The sequence below is a fragment of the Capricornis sumatraensis genome, chromosome 2 (assembly GCF_032405125.1).
Source record: "Capricornis sumatraensis isolate serow.1 chromosome 2, serow.2, whole genome shotgun sequence".
Taxonomy (NCBI): domain Eukaryota; kingdom Metazoa; phylum Chordata; class Mammalia; order Artiodactyla; family Bovidae; genus Capricornis; species Capricornis sumatraensis.
In genome coordinates, this window is record NC_091070.1 from 114,445,281 (window position 1) to 114,460,645 (window position 15,365).

At 39.5% G+C, this 15,365-nt stretch overlaps 1 protein-coding gene across 2 annotated transcripts in view; it reads right to left on the bottom strand.

The window, feature by feature from the left end:
* The window catches only part of LOC138073733 (SLAM family member 9-like), a 42,821-nt gene extending 27,737 nt beyond the window's left edge, over positions 1-15,084 (bottom strand). For both annotated transcript variants that reach the window (XM_068965626.1, XM_068965625.1), the window contains exon 1: positions 15,007-15,084. In XM_068965626.1, the coding sequence (XP_068821727.1) occupies positions 15,007-15,073 (67 nt within the window). In that variant the 5' untranslated portion in view covers positions 15,074-15,084. The remainder of the gene's footprint in view (positions 1-15,006) is intronic.
* Between the last annotated feature and the right edge of the window lie 281 nt (positions 15,085-15,365).

The following is a 15,365-nucleotide window of genomic DNA, read 5'->3' on the forward strand; positions in this document are numbered from 1 at the left end:
TGGAGCCCAAAAAAATAAAGTCTGACACTGTTTCTCCATCTATTTGCCATGAAGTGATGGGACCAGATGCCATGATCTTTGTTTTCTGAATGTTGAGCTTTAAGCCAACTTTTTCACTCTCCTCTTGACATATACTAATCAAACTAACAAAGACTAAACACAAAGAAAGACTACTAAAAGCAGCAAGGGAGAAGCAACAAGTAATATACAAGGGAAACTCTATATGCTTAATAGCTGACCTTTCAGCAGAAACTCTGCAGGCCAAAAGGGAATGGCAGGATATATTTAAAGTACTGAGAGGGGAAAATCTACAACTAAGATTACTGAACCCAGAAAGGATCTCACTCAAAATTGATGGAGAAATAAAAAGCTTTTCAGACAAGCAAAAGTTAAGAGAATTCAGTACCATCAAACCAACTTTACAACAAATGTTAAAGGGATTTATACAGTCAAGAAATACAACAGAAGAAAAAAGATCTACAAAATCAACCCCAAACTATTAAGAAAATGACAATAGGAACATAAATATATTAATAATTACTTTCAATGTAAATGGATTAAATGTTCAAACTAAAAGACACAGACTGGCTGAATGGATACAAAAACAAGACCCATATATATTCTGTCTACAAGAAACCCACTTCAGACTTCAAGACACATATAGACTGAAAGTTAGAGTAGAAAGCTGGAGTAGCAATCCTCATATCGGACAAAAGAGACCTTAAGATAAAGAATACTACGAGAGATAAGGAAGGACACTACATAATGATCAAGGAATCAATCCAAGAGGAAGACATAACAATTATACATTTCTATGTACCCAACATAGGAGAACCTCAATACATAAGACAAACACCAACAGACAGAAAAGGAGAATCTGACAGTAACACAATAATAGTAGGAGACTTTAACATACCACTCACACCAATGAACAGATCATCAAAACAGAAAGTTAATAAAGAAACACAAGTCTTAAATGATACATTAGATAAGATGGGTCTCATTGACATCTTCAGGAAATTCCATCCAAATGCAGAAGAATACACATTCTTCTCAAGGGCACGTGAAACATTCTCCAGGATAGACCACATCTTGGGTCATAAATCAAACCTTAGTAAATTTAAGAAAATTGAAATCATGTCAAGCATCTTCTCACAATTCCATGAGACTAGATATCAATTAGAAGAAAAAAACTGTAAGAAACATAAACATATGGAGATTAAACAGTGCATTTTAAAAATAAGCAAGAGGTTACTGAAGAAAACAAAAGGGAAATCAAAAAATTTCTAGAAAAAAAATGACAGTGAAAACACAGCAACTCAAAACCTATGTGATGCAGGAAAAGTCGTTCTAAGATGGAAGTTTGTAGCAATACAATCCTACCTCAAGAAACGAGAAAAAACATCGAACAAACAACCTAACTTTACACCTAAAACAACTAGGAAAAAAAAAAAAAAAGACCCCATAATTTGTAGAAGTAAAGAAATCATGAAGACCAGAGCAGAAATAAATGAAAAAGAAATGAAAGAAACAATAGCAAAGATTAATAAAACTAAAAGCTGGTTCTTTGAGAAGATAAACAAAATTGACAAATCTTTAGCCAGACTCATCAAGGAAAAAGAGAGCAGAATCAAATCAACAAAATTAGAAATGAAAAAGGAGAGGTTACAACAGACAATGCAGAAATGCAAAGGATTATAAGAGACCATTATGAACAACTACATGGCATTAAGGAGAAGGCGATGGCACCCCGCTCCAGTACTCTTGCCTGGAAAATCCCATGGATGGAGGAGCCTGGTAGGCTGCAGTCCATGGGGTCTCTAAGAGTCAGACACGACTGAGCGACTTCACTTTCATTTTTCACTTTCATGCATTGGAGAAGGCAATGGCAACCCACTCCATTGTTCTTGCCTGGAGAATCCCAGGGATGGGGGAGCCTGGTGGGTTGCCATCTATGGGGTCGCATAGAGTCGGACACAATTGAAGCGACTTAGCAGCATATGGCATTAAAATGGATAACCTGGAAGAAATGGACAGATTCTTAGAAAAGTTCTACCTGCCAAGACTGAAGAAGGGAAAAATAGAAATTATGAAAAACTCAATTACAAGCACTAAAATTGAAGCTGTGATCAAAAATTTCCCAAGCAAAAGCCCAGGACCAGATGGCTTCACAGGAGAATTGTATCAAACATTTAGAGAAGAGCTAATGCCAATCCTTCTAAAACTCTTTAAAAAAATTGTGGAGGTAGGAACACTTCCAAACTTATTCTGCAAGGCCACCATCACCCTGATACCAAAACCAGACAAAAACAACACACAAAAAAAGAAAACTACAGGCCAATATCACTGATGAATATAGATGCAAAAATCCTCAACAGAATTTTAGCAAACAAATTGCTGCGACACATCAAAAAGCTCATACACCATGATCAAGTTGGGTTATTCCAGGGGTGCACGGATTCTTTTTTTTTTTTTTTTTAATTTTTATTTTTACTTTATTTTGCTTTATAATACTGTGTTGGTTTTGCCATACATTGACATGAATCAGCCACAGGTGTACATGAGTTCCCAATCCTGAACCCCCACTCCCACCTCCCACCCCACATCATCTCTCTGGATCATTCCCGTGCACCAGCCCCAAGCATCCTGTATCCTATATCGAACATAGACTGGCGATTCATTTCTTACATGTTAGTATACATGTTTCAATGCCATTCTCCCAAATCACCCCACCCTCTCCCTCTCCCTCTCCCTCAGAGTCTAAAAGTCCGTTCTATACATCTGTGTCTCTTTTGCTGTCTCGCATAGAGGTTCATCATTACCATCTTTCTAAATTCCATATATATGTGTCAGTATACTGTATTGGTGTTTTTCTTTCTGGCTTACTTCACTCTGCATAATAGGTTCCAGTTTCATCCATCTCATTAGAACTGATTCAAATGTATTCTTTTTAATGGCTGAGTAATACTCCATTGTGTATATGTACCACAGCTTTCTTGTCCATTCATCTGCTGATGGACATCTAGGTTGCTTCCATGCCCTGGCTATTATAAACAGTGCTGTGATGAACATTGGGGTACACGTGTCTCTTTCAATTCTGGTTTCCTTGGTGTGTATGCCTAGCAGTGGGATTGCTGGGTCATAAGGCAGTTCTATTTCCAGTTGTTTAAGGAATCTCCACACTGTTCTCCATAGTGGCTGTACTAGTTTGCATTCCCACCAACAGTGTAAGAGGGTTCCCTTTTCTCCACATCCTCTCCAGCATTTATTGCTTGTAGACTTTTGGATCGCTGACATTCTGACTGGTGTGAAATCGTACCTCATTGTGGTTTTGATCTGCATTTCTCTGATAATGAGTGATGTTGAGCATCTTTTCATGTGTTTGTTAGCCATCCGTATGTCTTCTTTGGAGAAATGTCTGTTTAGTTCTTTGGCCCATTTTTTGATTGGGTCATTTATTTTTCTGGAATTGAGCTGCATAAGTTGCTTGTATATTTTTGAGATTAGTTGTTTGTCAGTTGCTTCATTTGCTATTATTTTCTCCCATTCAGAAGGCTGTCTTTTCACCTTGCTTATAGTTTCTTTTGTTGTGCAGAAGCTTTTAATTTTAATTAAATCCCATTTGTTTATTTTTGCTTTTATTTCCAGTATTCTGGGAGGTGGATCATAGAGGATCCTGCTGTGATTTATGTCTGAGAGTGTTTTGCCTATGTTCTCCTCTAGGAGTTTTATAGTTTCTGATCTTACATTTAGATCTTTAATCCATTTTGAGTTTATTTTTGTGTATGGTGTTAGAAAGTGATCTAGTTTCATTTTTTCACAAGTGGTTGATCAGTTTTCCCAGCATAGGGGTGCAAGGATTCTTCAAAATACAGAAATCAATCAATGTGATACATCATATTAACAAATTGAAAGATTAAAATGATAATCTCAATAGATGCAGAAAAAGCCTTTGACAAAATTTAGCATCCATTTATGATTAAAACTCTTTAAAAAGTGGGCATAGAAGAAACCTACCTCAGTAAAGACCATATATGATAATCCTACAGCAAACATTATTCTCAGTGGTGAAAAACTGAAAGCATTTCCTCTGGGATCAGGAATAAGACAAGGGTGTTCACTTTCACCACTATTATTCAATACTGGAATAATGTTATTCCACTTAATTATATGATTTTATTATTCCACTTAGTTATATTAATCATATAATTAATAATAATATCTGGAAGTCCTAGCTAGAGCAATCAGAGAAGAAAAAGAAATAAAAGAAATCCAGATCGGAAAAGAAAAAGTAAAGCTGTCACTGTTTGCAGATGACATGATATTGTATATAGAAAAACCCTAAAGATAGTATCAGAAAATTACTAGAACTAATCAGTGAACTTAGTCAAGTTGCAGGATACAAAAATCAATACATAGAAATCACTTGCATTTCTATATACTAACAATGAAAAATCAGAAACAGAAAGTAAGGAATCAATCCTATTCACCATTGCAACAAAAAGAATTAAATATCCACCACGAGTGTACACCCATGGCAGATTCATGCTGATGTATGGCAAAACCAATACAGTATTGTAAAGTAAAATAAAGTAAAAAGAAAAAAAAGAAAAATTAAATATCTAGGAATAAACCAACCCAAGGACACAAAAGAACTGTACACAGAAAATTATAAGAAACTAACCAAAGAAATCAAAGATGACATAAACATATGGAGAGATATTCCATGTTCCATACTATCAAATGCAGTCTACATATTCAATGTGATCTCTGTCAAATTGCCAAAGGCATTTTTCACAGAACTAGAACTAGAACAAAAAATTTCACAATTCATTTAGAAACACAAATACCCCAAATAGCCAAAGCAGTCTTGAGAAAGAAGAATGGAGCTGGAGGAATCAACCTTCCTGACTTCAGATTATACTACAAAGCTATAGTTCAAGACAGTATGGTACTGGCACAAAAACAGAAATATAGACCAATGGAACAAGATAAAAAGCCCAGAAATAAACCCATGCATCTTATGGGTACCTTATTTTTAACAAAGGAGGCAAGAATATACAATGGGGCAAAGATAGCCTCTTCAATAAATGGAGCTGGGAAAACTGGACAGCTACATGTAAATGAATGAAATTAGAACACTTTCTAACACCATACACAAAGATAAAGTCAAAATGGATTAAAGACCTAAATGTAAGGCCAGAAACTATAAAACTCTTAGAGGAAAACATAGGCAGAACACTTGACATAAATCAAAGCAAGATCCTCTATGACCCATCTCCTAGAGTAATGGAAATAAAAACAAAAGTAAACAAGTGGGACCTGATTAAACTTAAAAGTTTTGCACAGCAAAGGAAACTACAAGCAAGGTGAAAAGATAACCTTCAGAATGGGAGAAAATAATAGCAAATGAAACAGCTGACAAAGGATTAATTTCCAAAATATATAAGCAGCTCCTACAACTCAATGTCAGAAAAGCAACCAACCCAATCAAAAAGTGGGGAAAAGACCTAAACAGACATTTCTCCAAAGAAGATATACAAATGGCTAACAAACACATGAAAAGACGTTCAACATCAATCATTATTAGAGAAATGTAAATCAAAACTATGATAAGACATCACCTCACACAGGTCAGAAGGACCATCATCCAAAAGTCTACAAACAATAAATGCTGGAGAGGGTGTGGAGAAAAGAGAATGCTCTTGCACTATTGGTGGGAATAAATTGATACAGCCACTATGGAAGATGTTATGGAGATTTCTTTAAAAACTAGGAATAAAACCACCATATGACCTAGCAATCCCACTCCTAGGCATATACCCTGAGGAAACCAAAATTGAAAAAGACACATGTATCCCATTGTTCATTGCAGCACTATTAATAGGTAGAACATGGAAGCAACCTAGGTGTCCATTGACAGATGAACGTATAAAGAAGTTGTGGTGTGTATACACAAAAAATATTAAGTTCAGTTGCTCAGTCATGTCCAACTCTTTGCAATCCCGGGAATCTCAGCATGCCAGGCCTCCCTGTCCATCACCAACTCCCAGAGTTTACTCAAACTAATGTCCATCGAGTTGGTGATGCCATCCAGCCATCTCATCCTCTGTCGTCCCCTTCTCCTCCTGCCCCCAATCCCTCCCACCATCAGGGTCTTTTCCAAGGAGTCAACTCTTCACATGAGGTGGCCAAAGTATTGGAGTTTCAGCTTCAGCATCAGACCTTCCAATGAACACCCAGGACTGATCTCCTTTAGGATGGACTGGTTGGATCTCCTTGCAGTCCAAGGGACTCTCAAGAGTCTTCTCCAACACCACAATTCAAAAGCATCAATTCTTCAGTGCTCAGCTTTCTTCACAGTCCAATTCTCACATTCATACATGACCACTGGAAAAACCATAGCCTTGACTAGACGGACCTTTGTTAGCAAAGTAATATCTCTGCTTTTGAATATGCTATCTAGGTTGGTCATAACTTTCCTTCCAAAGAGTAAATGTCTTTTAATTTCAGGGCTGCAATCACTATATTACTCAGCCATAAAAAGGAACACCCCTTGAGTCAGTTCTAATGAGGTGGATGAACCTAGAACCTATTACATGGAGTGAAGTAAGTCAGAAAGAGAAAGATAAATAGATTTTAAATGAGATGGCTGGATGGCATCGCCGACTTGATGGATATGAGTTTGGGTGAACTCTGGGAGTTGGTGATGGAAAGGGAGGCCTGGCGTGCTGCAGTTCATGGGGTCACAAAGAGTTGGACACGACTGAGCAACTGAACTGAACTGAACTGAACTGAACGTATATATATGGAATTTAGAAAAATGGCACTGAAGAATTTACTTACAGGGCTGCAATGGAAAGAGAAACAGACATAGAGAATAGACTTATGGACATGGGGAGAGGGGAGGAGAGGGTGAGATGTATGGAAAGAGTAGCATGAAAACTTACATCACCATATGTAACGTAGATAGCCAAGGGGAATTTTGTGTATGGCTCTGGAAACTCAAAGAGGGGCTCTACATCAACCTAGAGAAGTGGGATGGGGAGGGAGATGGGAGGAAGGTTCAAAAGGAAAGGGATATATGAATACCTACGGCTGATTCATGTTGAAATTTGACAGAAAACAACAAAATTCTGTAAAGCAATTATTCTTCAATTTAAAAATTTTGAAAATATACATAACATAGAATTTACCATTTTAAACATTTGAAGTGTACACATCAGTGTCTTAAGTATATTTACAATATTGTGTAACTATCACTATTATCCATTTCCAGAGGAAATTTCCAGATATATTTAAATCTTTGGTCCTTGTAGAATTTATTTTGATACAAGACATGCGGTATGAATATAATTTTTTTTTTCCCTTATGACTAGCCATTTGTCTCAAAGTAATTTACTGTGTCTTTTCTGAACTTACCAGGTCTATTCATGGGCTGATATTCCAGTGCTTTAACATCTGTAGGTTTATGATGTGTTATAACATCTGGTAAACCTATTCCCTCAATTATGCTTATATTTCAGAATGTTTCTGAGTGTTCTTGCCTCATAATTTCCCATATAAACTATCTGGATTTAAAAACAAAAACTTTGTTGATAATTTTTCACTAGGATCACATTTAATCTATAAATTAATTTCAGGATAACCAATTTCTTTACAATTTAATCTTCCTATTAAATGTAATATGATATGTTTTTCTATTTGTTCAGGCTTCCCTGGTGGCTCAGAGGGTGAAGAATCTGCCTGCGTGGGTTTGATTCCTGGATCGGGAAGATCCCCTGGAAAAGGGAATGGCTACCTGCTCCAGTATTCTTGCCTGGACAATTCCATGGACAGAAGCCTGGTGGGCTACAGTCCACAGGGTCACAGAAAAGTGGGACATGGCTGAGTGACTAACACTTTCACTTTCACCTTTTCTTATTTGTTCAATAATTATTCAGTGTGTTTCTATAGTATTTTATATTTTTGTCATGTATCTTCGACACATTTCTTGTTATGTTTACATATTGGGCATTTTGTTTTCCTGACATCATGTCTTTCCGGTTATTCAGTTCAGTTCAGTTCAGTTGCTCAGTCGTGTCTGACTCTTTGCGACCCCTGTCCATCATCAACTCCCGGAGTTCACTCAGACTCACGTCCATTGAGTCAGTGATGCCATCTAGCCATCTCATCCTCTGTCGTCCCCTTCTCCTCCTGCCCCCAATCCCTCCCAGCATTAGTATTGTGTAATATGTTCATTTATTTCTTTATTTAATTTTGTATACAGCCTTTTTCCTGAATTCTATTATTTGTAAGAATTTTTCTATGGATTCTTTTTGGATTTTTCAAGTAAAAATTAAATCATCTATATACTATGATAATAGAATGCTCTTCTTTGAAATTTTATATCTCATTTCTTTCTCTGGTCTGTTGAAATAAATTTCTAGGACCATGACTGAGCCTCTCCTGTCTCGGGTGCCATGTCAGCAAACCCAAACTTAAGTAACTTTCATATTCTTATAAATGTTCTGCTTGACAAGAAAATGAAATATCCGGTCAGCCAATCCCTAAACACCAGACCAACTGTGGGCTCTGCACTTATTTTCTTGTTCCTTATTTATTTTCTATTTTTCTCTTCCTTATTCATCATTCTTTATCCTATAAAAGCTTTCTGCCACTCATCCTATTTTGCAGTTTTTTGGACCCTTGGACATAGAGAATGACCACTTCATGAAGTATTAAATAAAGCTGATCACCTAAGTTGCCTTTGTTAATCATATTTAACACGGATCGAACTGTATTGCAGCCATGAAATTAAAAGACGCTTACTCCGCGGAAGAAAAGTTATGACCAACCTAGATAGCATATTCAAAAGCAGAGGCATTACTTTGCCGACTAAGGTCCGTCTAGTCAAGGCTATGGTTTTTCCTGTGGCCATGTATGGATGTGAGAGTTGGACTGTGAAGAAGGCTGAGTGCTGAAGAATTGATGCTTTTGAACTGTGGTGTTGGAGAAGACTCTTGAGAGTCCCTTGGACTGCAAGGAGATCCAACCAGTCCATTCTGAAGGAGATCAGCCCTGGGATTTCTTTGGAAGGAATGATGCTAAAGCTGAAGCTCCAGTACTTTGGCCACCTCATGAGAAGAGTTGACTCATTGGAAAAGACTCTGATGCTGGAAGGGATTGGGGGCAGGAGGAGAAGGGGATGACAGAGGATGAGATGGCTGGATGGCATCACCAACTCGATGGACGTGAGTCTGAGTGAACTCCAGGGATTGGTGATGGACAGGGAGGCCTGGCATGCTGCGATTCATGGGGTCGCAAAGAGTCGGACACAACTGAGCGACTGAGCTGAACTGTATTAACTAGTATGTTATAATACTATTAAATTATAGTGGTGAAGGTAGAATCATCTATTCTGTAAACTTTGATTATAATTAACCTATGAAACTACTGTGCCTGTTACCTTTTAAAGAGTAGGTATTAGACAATTTAGCCTATTTTTTAAAATAAGGTAATGTGTTTTTATGATTTATATGAAAACCATATGTATTTGGTTCTTTGTCTATTACTCCTGGGACATAGCTCCTAAAATCTTTGCAGCTTCCTACATAAGCATTCCAGGGGTAAGTTATGACCAATCTAGACAGCACATTAAAAAGCAGAGACATTACTTTTCCAACAGAGATCCGTCTAGTCAAAGCTACGGTTTTTCCAGTGGTCACATATGGATGTGAGAGTTGGACTGTGAAGAAAGCTGAGCGCCGAAGAATTGATCCTTTTGAACTGTGGTGTTGGAGAAGACTCTTGAGAGTCCCTTGGACTGCAAGGAGATCCAACCAGTTCATCCTAAAGGAAATCAGTCCTGAATATTCACTGGAAGGACTGATGCTGAAGCTGAAACTCCAATACTTTGGCCCCCTGATGTGAAGAACTGATTCATTTGAAAAGACCCTGATGCTGGGAAAGATTAAAGGCAGGAGGAGAAGGGGATGACAAAGGATGAGATGGTTGGATGGCATCACTGGTTCGATGGACATGAGTTTGAGTAAGCTCCAGGAGTTGGTGATGGACAGGGAGGCCTGACATGCTACAGTCTATGGTGTTGCAAAGAGCTAGACATGACTGAACTGAATATTGTTCCCAGTTACTGAATTAGATCCAGAGCAACAAGGTGAAATGGTTATTTTTTGTTATTCCTAACAAACCCCTTTCATAGCACAACTGAAAGTTATGTTCGGTAGGTGACTTTGGAAAGCTCCTTGGGATGGGAGGGAACCAAGCCTGATAGCAAGTTGAAACTTTCATTCCCACACTCTGTTATGCTGACAGGGGAGAAGGCCTAGCAACTGAGTTTAATCATCAGTGACCAGTGATTCAATCAATTCTGCCTGTGTAATGAAGTCCTCATAAAAACCCAAAAGGATGGGGCTAGGAGAGCTTCTGGGTTGGTGGACCCAAGTAGGTGCTTACAGGGTGGCACTCCAGGAGAGGGCATGCAAGCTCAGCACATTTTCCCACATGCTTGGCCTGATCCATCTTGCTCATCTGGCTGTTCAGAAGTTATGTTTTTAAATAATAAACCAGTGATCTAGTAAGTGAACTGATCTCCTGTTGTTCTGTAAACTGCTCTAGCAAATTAACTAAACCTGACAAGAAGATCATGGGAACCTCTAATTTATAGCCAGTCTGTCAAAAGCACAGCTAACCTGGACTTGTTACAAGTGTCTGAAGTTAGGAGAGAATAAGGGATTGAACCTTTACTCTGTGAGATCTGACAAGCTGATCTGACAGGAAGATAGTGTCATAACTGAGTCAAATTGTAGGAAGCCCATGTGGTAGCCGATAAATGACACAATTGCTTGGTGGAAAAGAGCTCTTACATCCAGCATCAGAAGTAGTTTGCTAGCATCAGAGAATAGAGAAGAAACACAGGAGTGTGTTTCCATAGCCTGCTTGGCTGTTTTTCCTCTTCTGGACTCAGTATTGGTAAATTATATTTTTCTAGAGGCACTGCATCTCAATTTTCAATATATTTGCGTAAAGTTAAGCAGAATAGAATTTTAACTTTATTTTTACACATGGTTGTTTCCTGCTTTTAATTTCTTCTTTTGGGTATTTAGGTTTTCAAGGAAGCATTTTGGGAGACTGGAGACACAAGATCAAGCTGGTGTGCTGGTGGTGGTGATTCATCGGTTTATTTTCTTTCAGACAAAACACTGCAAGGCAATGTTTGGTGTTTTTGAAGAGGGAACTAAATCACTAAAGAAAAAGCAAATAGTCAGAGTTCAGGACAAGGTAGGAATGAGGGAATTTCCAGACTAGCAATTTAATGTGGAAAAGGCAATGGCACCCCACTCCAGTATTCTTGCCTGGAAAATCCCATGGACCGAGGAGCCTGGTAGGCTACAGTCCACGGGGTCACAAAGAGTCGGACACGACTGAGTGACTTCACTTTCACTTTCACTTTTATGTATTGGAGAAGGAAATGGCAACCCACTCCAGTGTTCTTGCCTGGAGAATCCCAGGGTTGGGGGAGCCTGGTGGGCTGCCATCTATTTGGTCACACAGAGTCAGACACGACTGAGGCAACTTGACAGCAGCAACAGCAGCAGCAGCATCAATTTAATGAAGAGACTTTGCAAGAGCTCCATACAGATGTAAAGCTTCAGTCAGTCAATTCAGTCACTCAGTTGTGTCTGACTCTTTGCGACCCCATGAATCGCAGCATGCCAGGCCTCCTTGTCCATCACCAACTCCCAGAGTTCACTCAAACTCACGTCCATTGAGTCGGTGATGCCATCCAGCCATCTCATCCTCTGTCGTCCCCTTCTCCTCCTGCCCCCAATCCCTCCCAGCATCAAAGTCTTTTCCAATGAGTCAACTCTTCACATGAGGTGTCCAGAGTACTGGAGTTTCAGCTTTAGCATCAGTCCTTCCAATGAACACCCAGGGCTGATCTCCTTCAGAATGGACTGGTTGGATCTCCTTGCAGTCCAAGGGACTCTCAAGAGTCTTCTCCAACACCACAGTTCAAGAGCATCAATTCTTCAGTACTCAGCTTTCTTCACAGTCCAACTCTCACATCCATACATGACCACTGGAAAAACCAAAGTCTTGACTAGATGGACCTTTGTTGGCAAAGTAATATCTCTGTTCCTGAATATGCTATCTAGGTTGGTCATAACTTTCCTTCCAAGGAGTAAGCATCTTTTAATTTCATGGCTGCAGTCACCAGCTGCAGTGATTTTGGAGCCCAAAAAAATAAAGTCTGACACTGTTTCTACTGTTTCCCCATCTATTTGCTATGAAGTGATGGGACCAGATGCCATGATCTTAGTTTTCTGAATGTTGAGCTTGAAGCCAACTTTTTCACTCTCTTTTACTTTCATCAAGAGGCTTTTGAGTTCTCCTTCACCTTCTGCCATAAGAGTGGTGTCATCTGCATCTGAGGTTATTAATATTTCTCCCAGCAATCTTAAATCTGTTTATTTGTGTGGTTGCAAGCTGCCTGACTCTTGAGTCTTTTTTGTTTTTGTTTTTGGCTCTTTTTTTGTTCTCTCTCTCTTATATTTAAATAAATTTATTAAGTTATTTCTCTCAGGCTACAGAAAATATTATTGACATGATTAGGGAGATAAAGTTACAATTTACAAGAAAACTGAGAAAAATAACTAGAGAACAATTGGTGCCACTATCCCTAGATCCCAGTTCCTGATATCCAATTCTTTTTCTAATGCAGCTTCTGGAATCCATTAAAACATCCAGAAAAGGACCAAATCTAACAATAACTGAAAAGCTGATAAGAAAATGTAAACGAGGTCATTTCCATCTCTTACGTATACCAAAACATCCTGTGTGCCCTGCCTTAAGGGTACATGAAAAAATAACCGATAAAACTTTCTTTTGCAAATTTTCAAGGAACTGAAATTAAATATGATGATATGACACCATATCCTTTAAATGTCTTAAAATTATAATTTTAAATGAAGGACAAGCACTCACTAGTTCAATCAACATCAATTCTTAAAAGTATGAAACCAGTACTGCCTGAATCAGCTTTAATCTAGGATGCATTTACAGGAAAGAGTTCTTGTTTTATCACTGTTTAAGTAATGTAAAGGACACTGTGGCTAGAGCCACTGGGACCCATCCAGCTCCCTGCCCTCCCCTCTCAAGTGGGACTTACATACACATAGCCTTGTTATTGTTGCTCTCAGTCTGCTTATAATTCGGCTGATGCCTGTTTGGGCAAGGCAGGAACAGCTGCACTTTCTCTGGGGGGACTTCCACCCCTCAGTGGTTGTTTGGCAACTAAAATGCACAGACAGAGAGCAGATGGGCAGATGGCTTCCTGTGTTGCCCTTGCCCTCCCACCTACACACCTCTCTGAGAACATTGAGAGGTGCTGTAATGGCAGAACAGGGGAAGAGCTCTGGAAGCACAGAGGGGCTAGCCTAGATGTAACTACATATCAAAAAAAAAAAAAAAAAATCAGGACGACCTAAACTGCTCACTGATCGCACAAACTCCATGACCTTAATGAGGTAATTTTAGCATTTGCTGACTTAAAAAAGGAAAAAGAATTCAAATCGTGGAGGGCACTAATGGAGCAGCTGTTTCCTTGCTGAAAAATGTAAATAAGATCATTTTCCTAGAGGTTAAAATGTAAATAAGATCATTTTCCTAGAGGTTGGGGAGAGAAGAAAGGGTGAGAAATAGGGAGAGGAGAGTAGTTTCTTTTAAAAAGCAGAGGCTCCCCTATCCCTGAATTAAGAGGTTAGAGTTCTCTGTGGGGAGTGGGGCATGGGGAGGGCTAGGACAGTGAGGGCCCTGCCGCCCTCATCAGCCTCTCTGCAGTCTGAGACAAACATGGTCCTGGAGGCGGAGGTGGGTGAGGAGTTTAGGACAGTGCGCAATCTCTGGGTCACCACAATCCCTCTGATTCCAACAGGAAAATCTTTTTACTTTTTAACCTGCTGGATTATGATAAAATCATCAATTATGAAACAGTGAAAGAATACTTTTTTCTTTTAAGAGTCTCTTTGCAAATCTTTCATCAAGATAGATAAATATAACATGACACGCATGAGTATTCTGTGTCCCTATGTCAGACACTGGTCAGAATGTGCTCTATTTCATTTCATTTCCCAAATGACACATGAAGTGAGGTGTTATTCTATCCATTTTACAAGTAAGGAAGTTGAAGCTCTGACAGGTAAAGCCCACTTGTCCCAGGGTATATACGTTGGCTGAAGATTTTACGGCGAATATGGGGCAGGACCAGAATTTGTGAACCGATGTGTCTGACTACAGAGTTCAGCTTTACTTTGCACCATAAAACGGTTGGGGTACAAAGTCAGGGGGCCAACTCACAATCCACACACAAGACAGCATCTGCAGCCTTATCCCAGCCTCCGCAGAGTTGAAAACAACTGTAACCACACATAAAGGTCATCAACTGTAACCACACATAAAGGTCATCATATGAGAGGTCAGAATCCCACTTCCCCAACCTTCCCCCAACCCCTCTACCCTCCACCTCTGCAGATGTCCCCACAGCTCAGATGTCCCTGAATATGGGGCAATGGGAGCTTGTCCCGGTCCCTCACTCATCCCACATGCCCCCCTCAGGCTGTAAAGGGAAGGAAGTCCGGGAGGTGGGGGTGGGGGTGGGGGTAGGGGATGGAGAGAAGGGCCTGATATTGCGGAGACAGTTCGGCCAAACCAGAATCTGAAAAATGAGACACTGCTCTAATCATTTCAGCAGCAGCAGCCCCACAAAGCAGGGTTAATAATTGCCTTTTGACGTAAGGGTTTGATGGTGATTTTCCCATCCTGAGGAACTTGCAGACATTCCAGAAAGGCCCTGATCCCTCTTTCCTCCCCTTCAACCTTCAAAGAAGCTTGAGAAACAGGAAGTTGGTAACAGGCAAGCTCCAGCTGCCCACCAATCTTCCTCACACCTGACTCAGCCTCTCACCACCCTGTCCCAGGAGCAGCCCCACCTGTCCTGTTACTCACCAAAAATGAGACTGATTTGGAGAATCAGTGTCTGGGTGGGGAGCCAGCTGCTGCATAAGGAGTCCATGACTGACTGCCTGCTGACTGTGTTAGACCTCTGGCTCCTCCTCTGCTTGCTCCCCTCCCCTCCCCTCTGTGATCCTTTCAGCAGTAGTCTTTCCTTGCCTGATGAGTCAAAGCAGAAAGTAAAAAAATTAGAGGTTTTTTTTTTTCCTGATAAAAATTATCCATGCTGATTATTTAAAGTTTGGAAAATATAGAAAATTGTACAGAAAAATAAAGAATCACTTGTTATCACACCTCATAAATCTAACCATCATAAACATTCTATTTTTCCAGGTTATCATGATATTATTGAC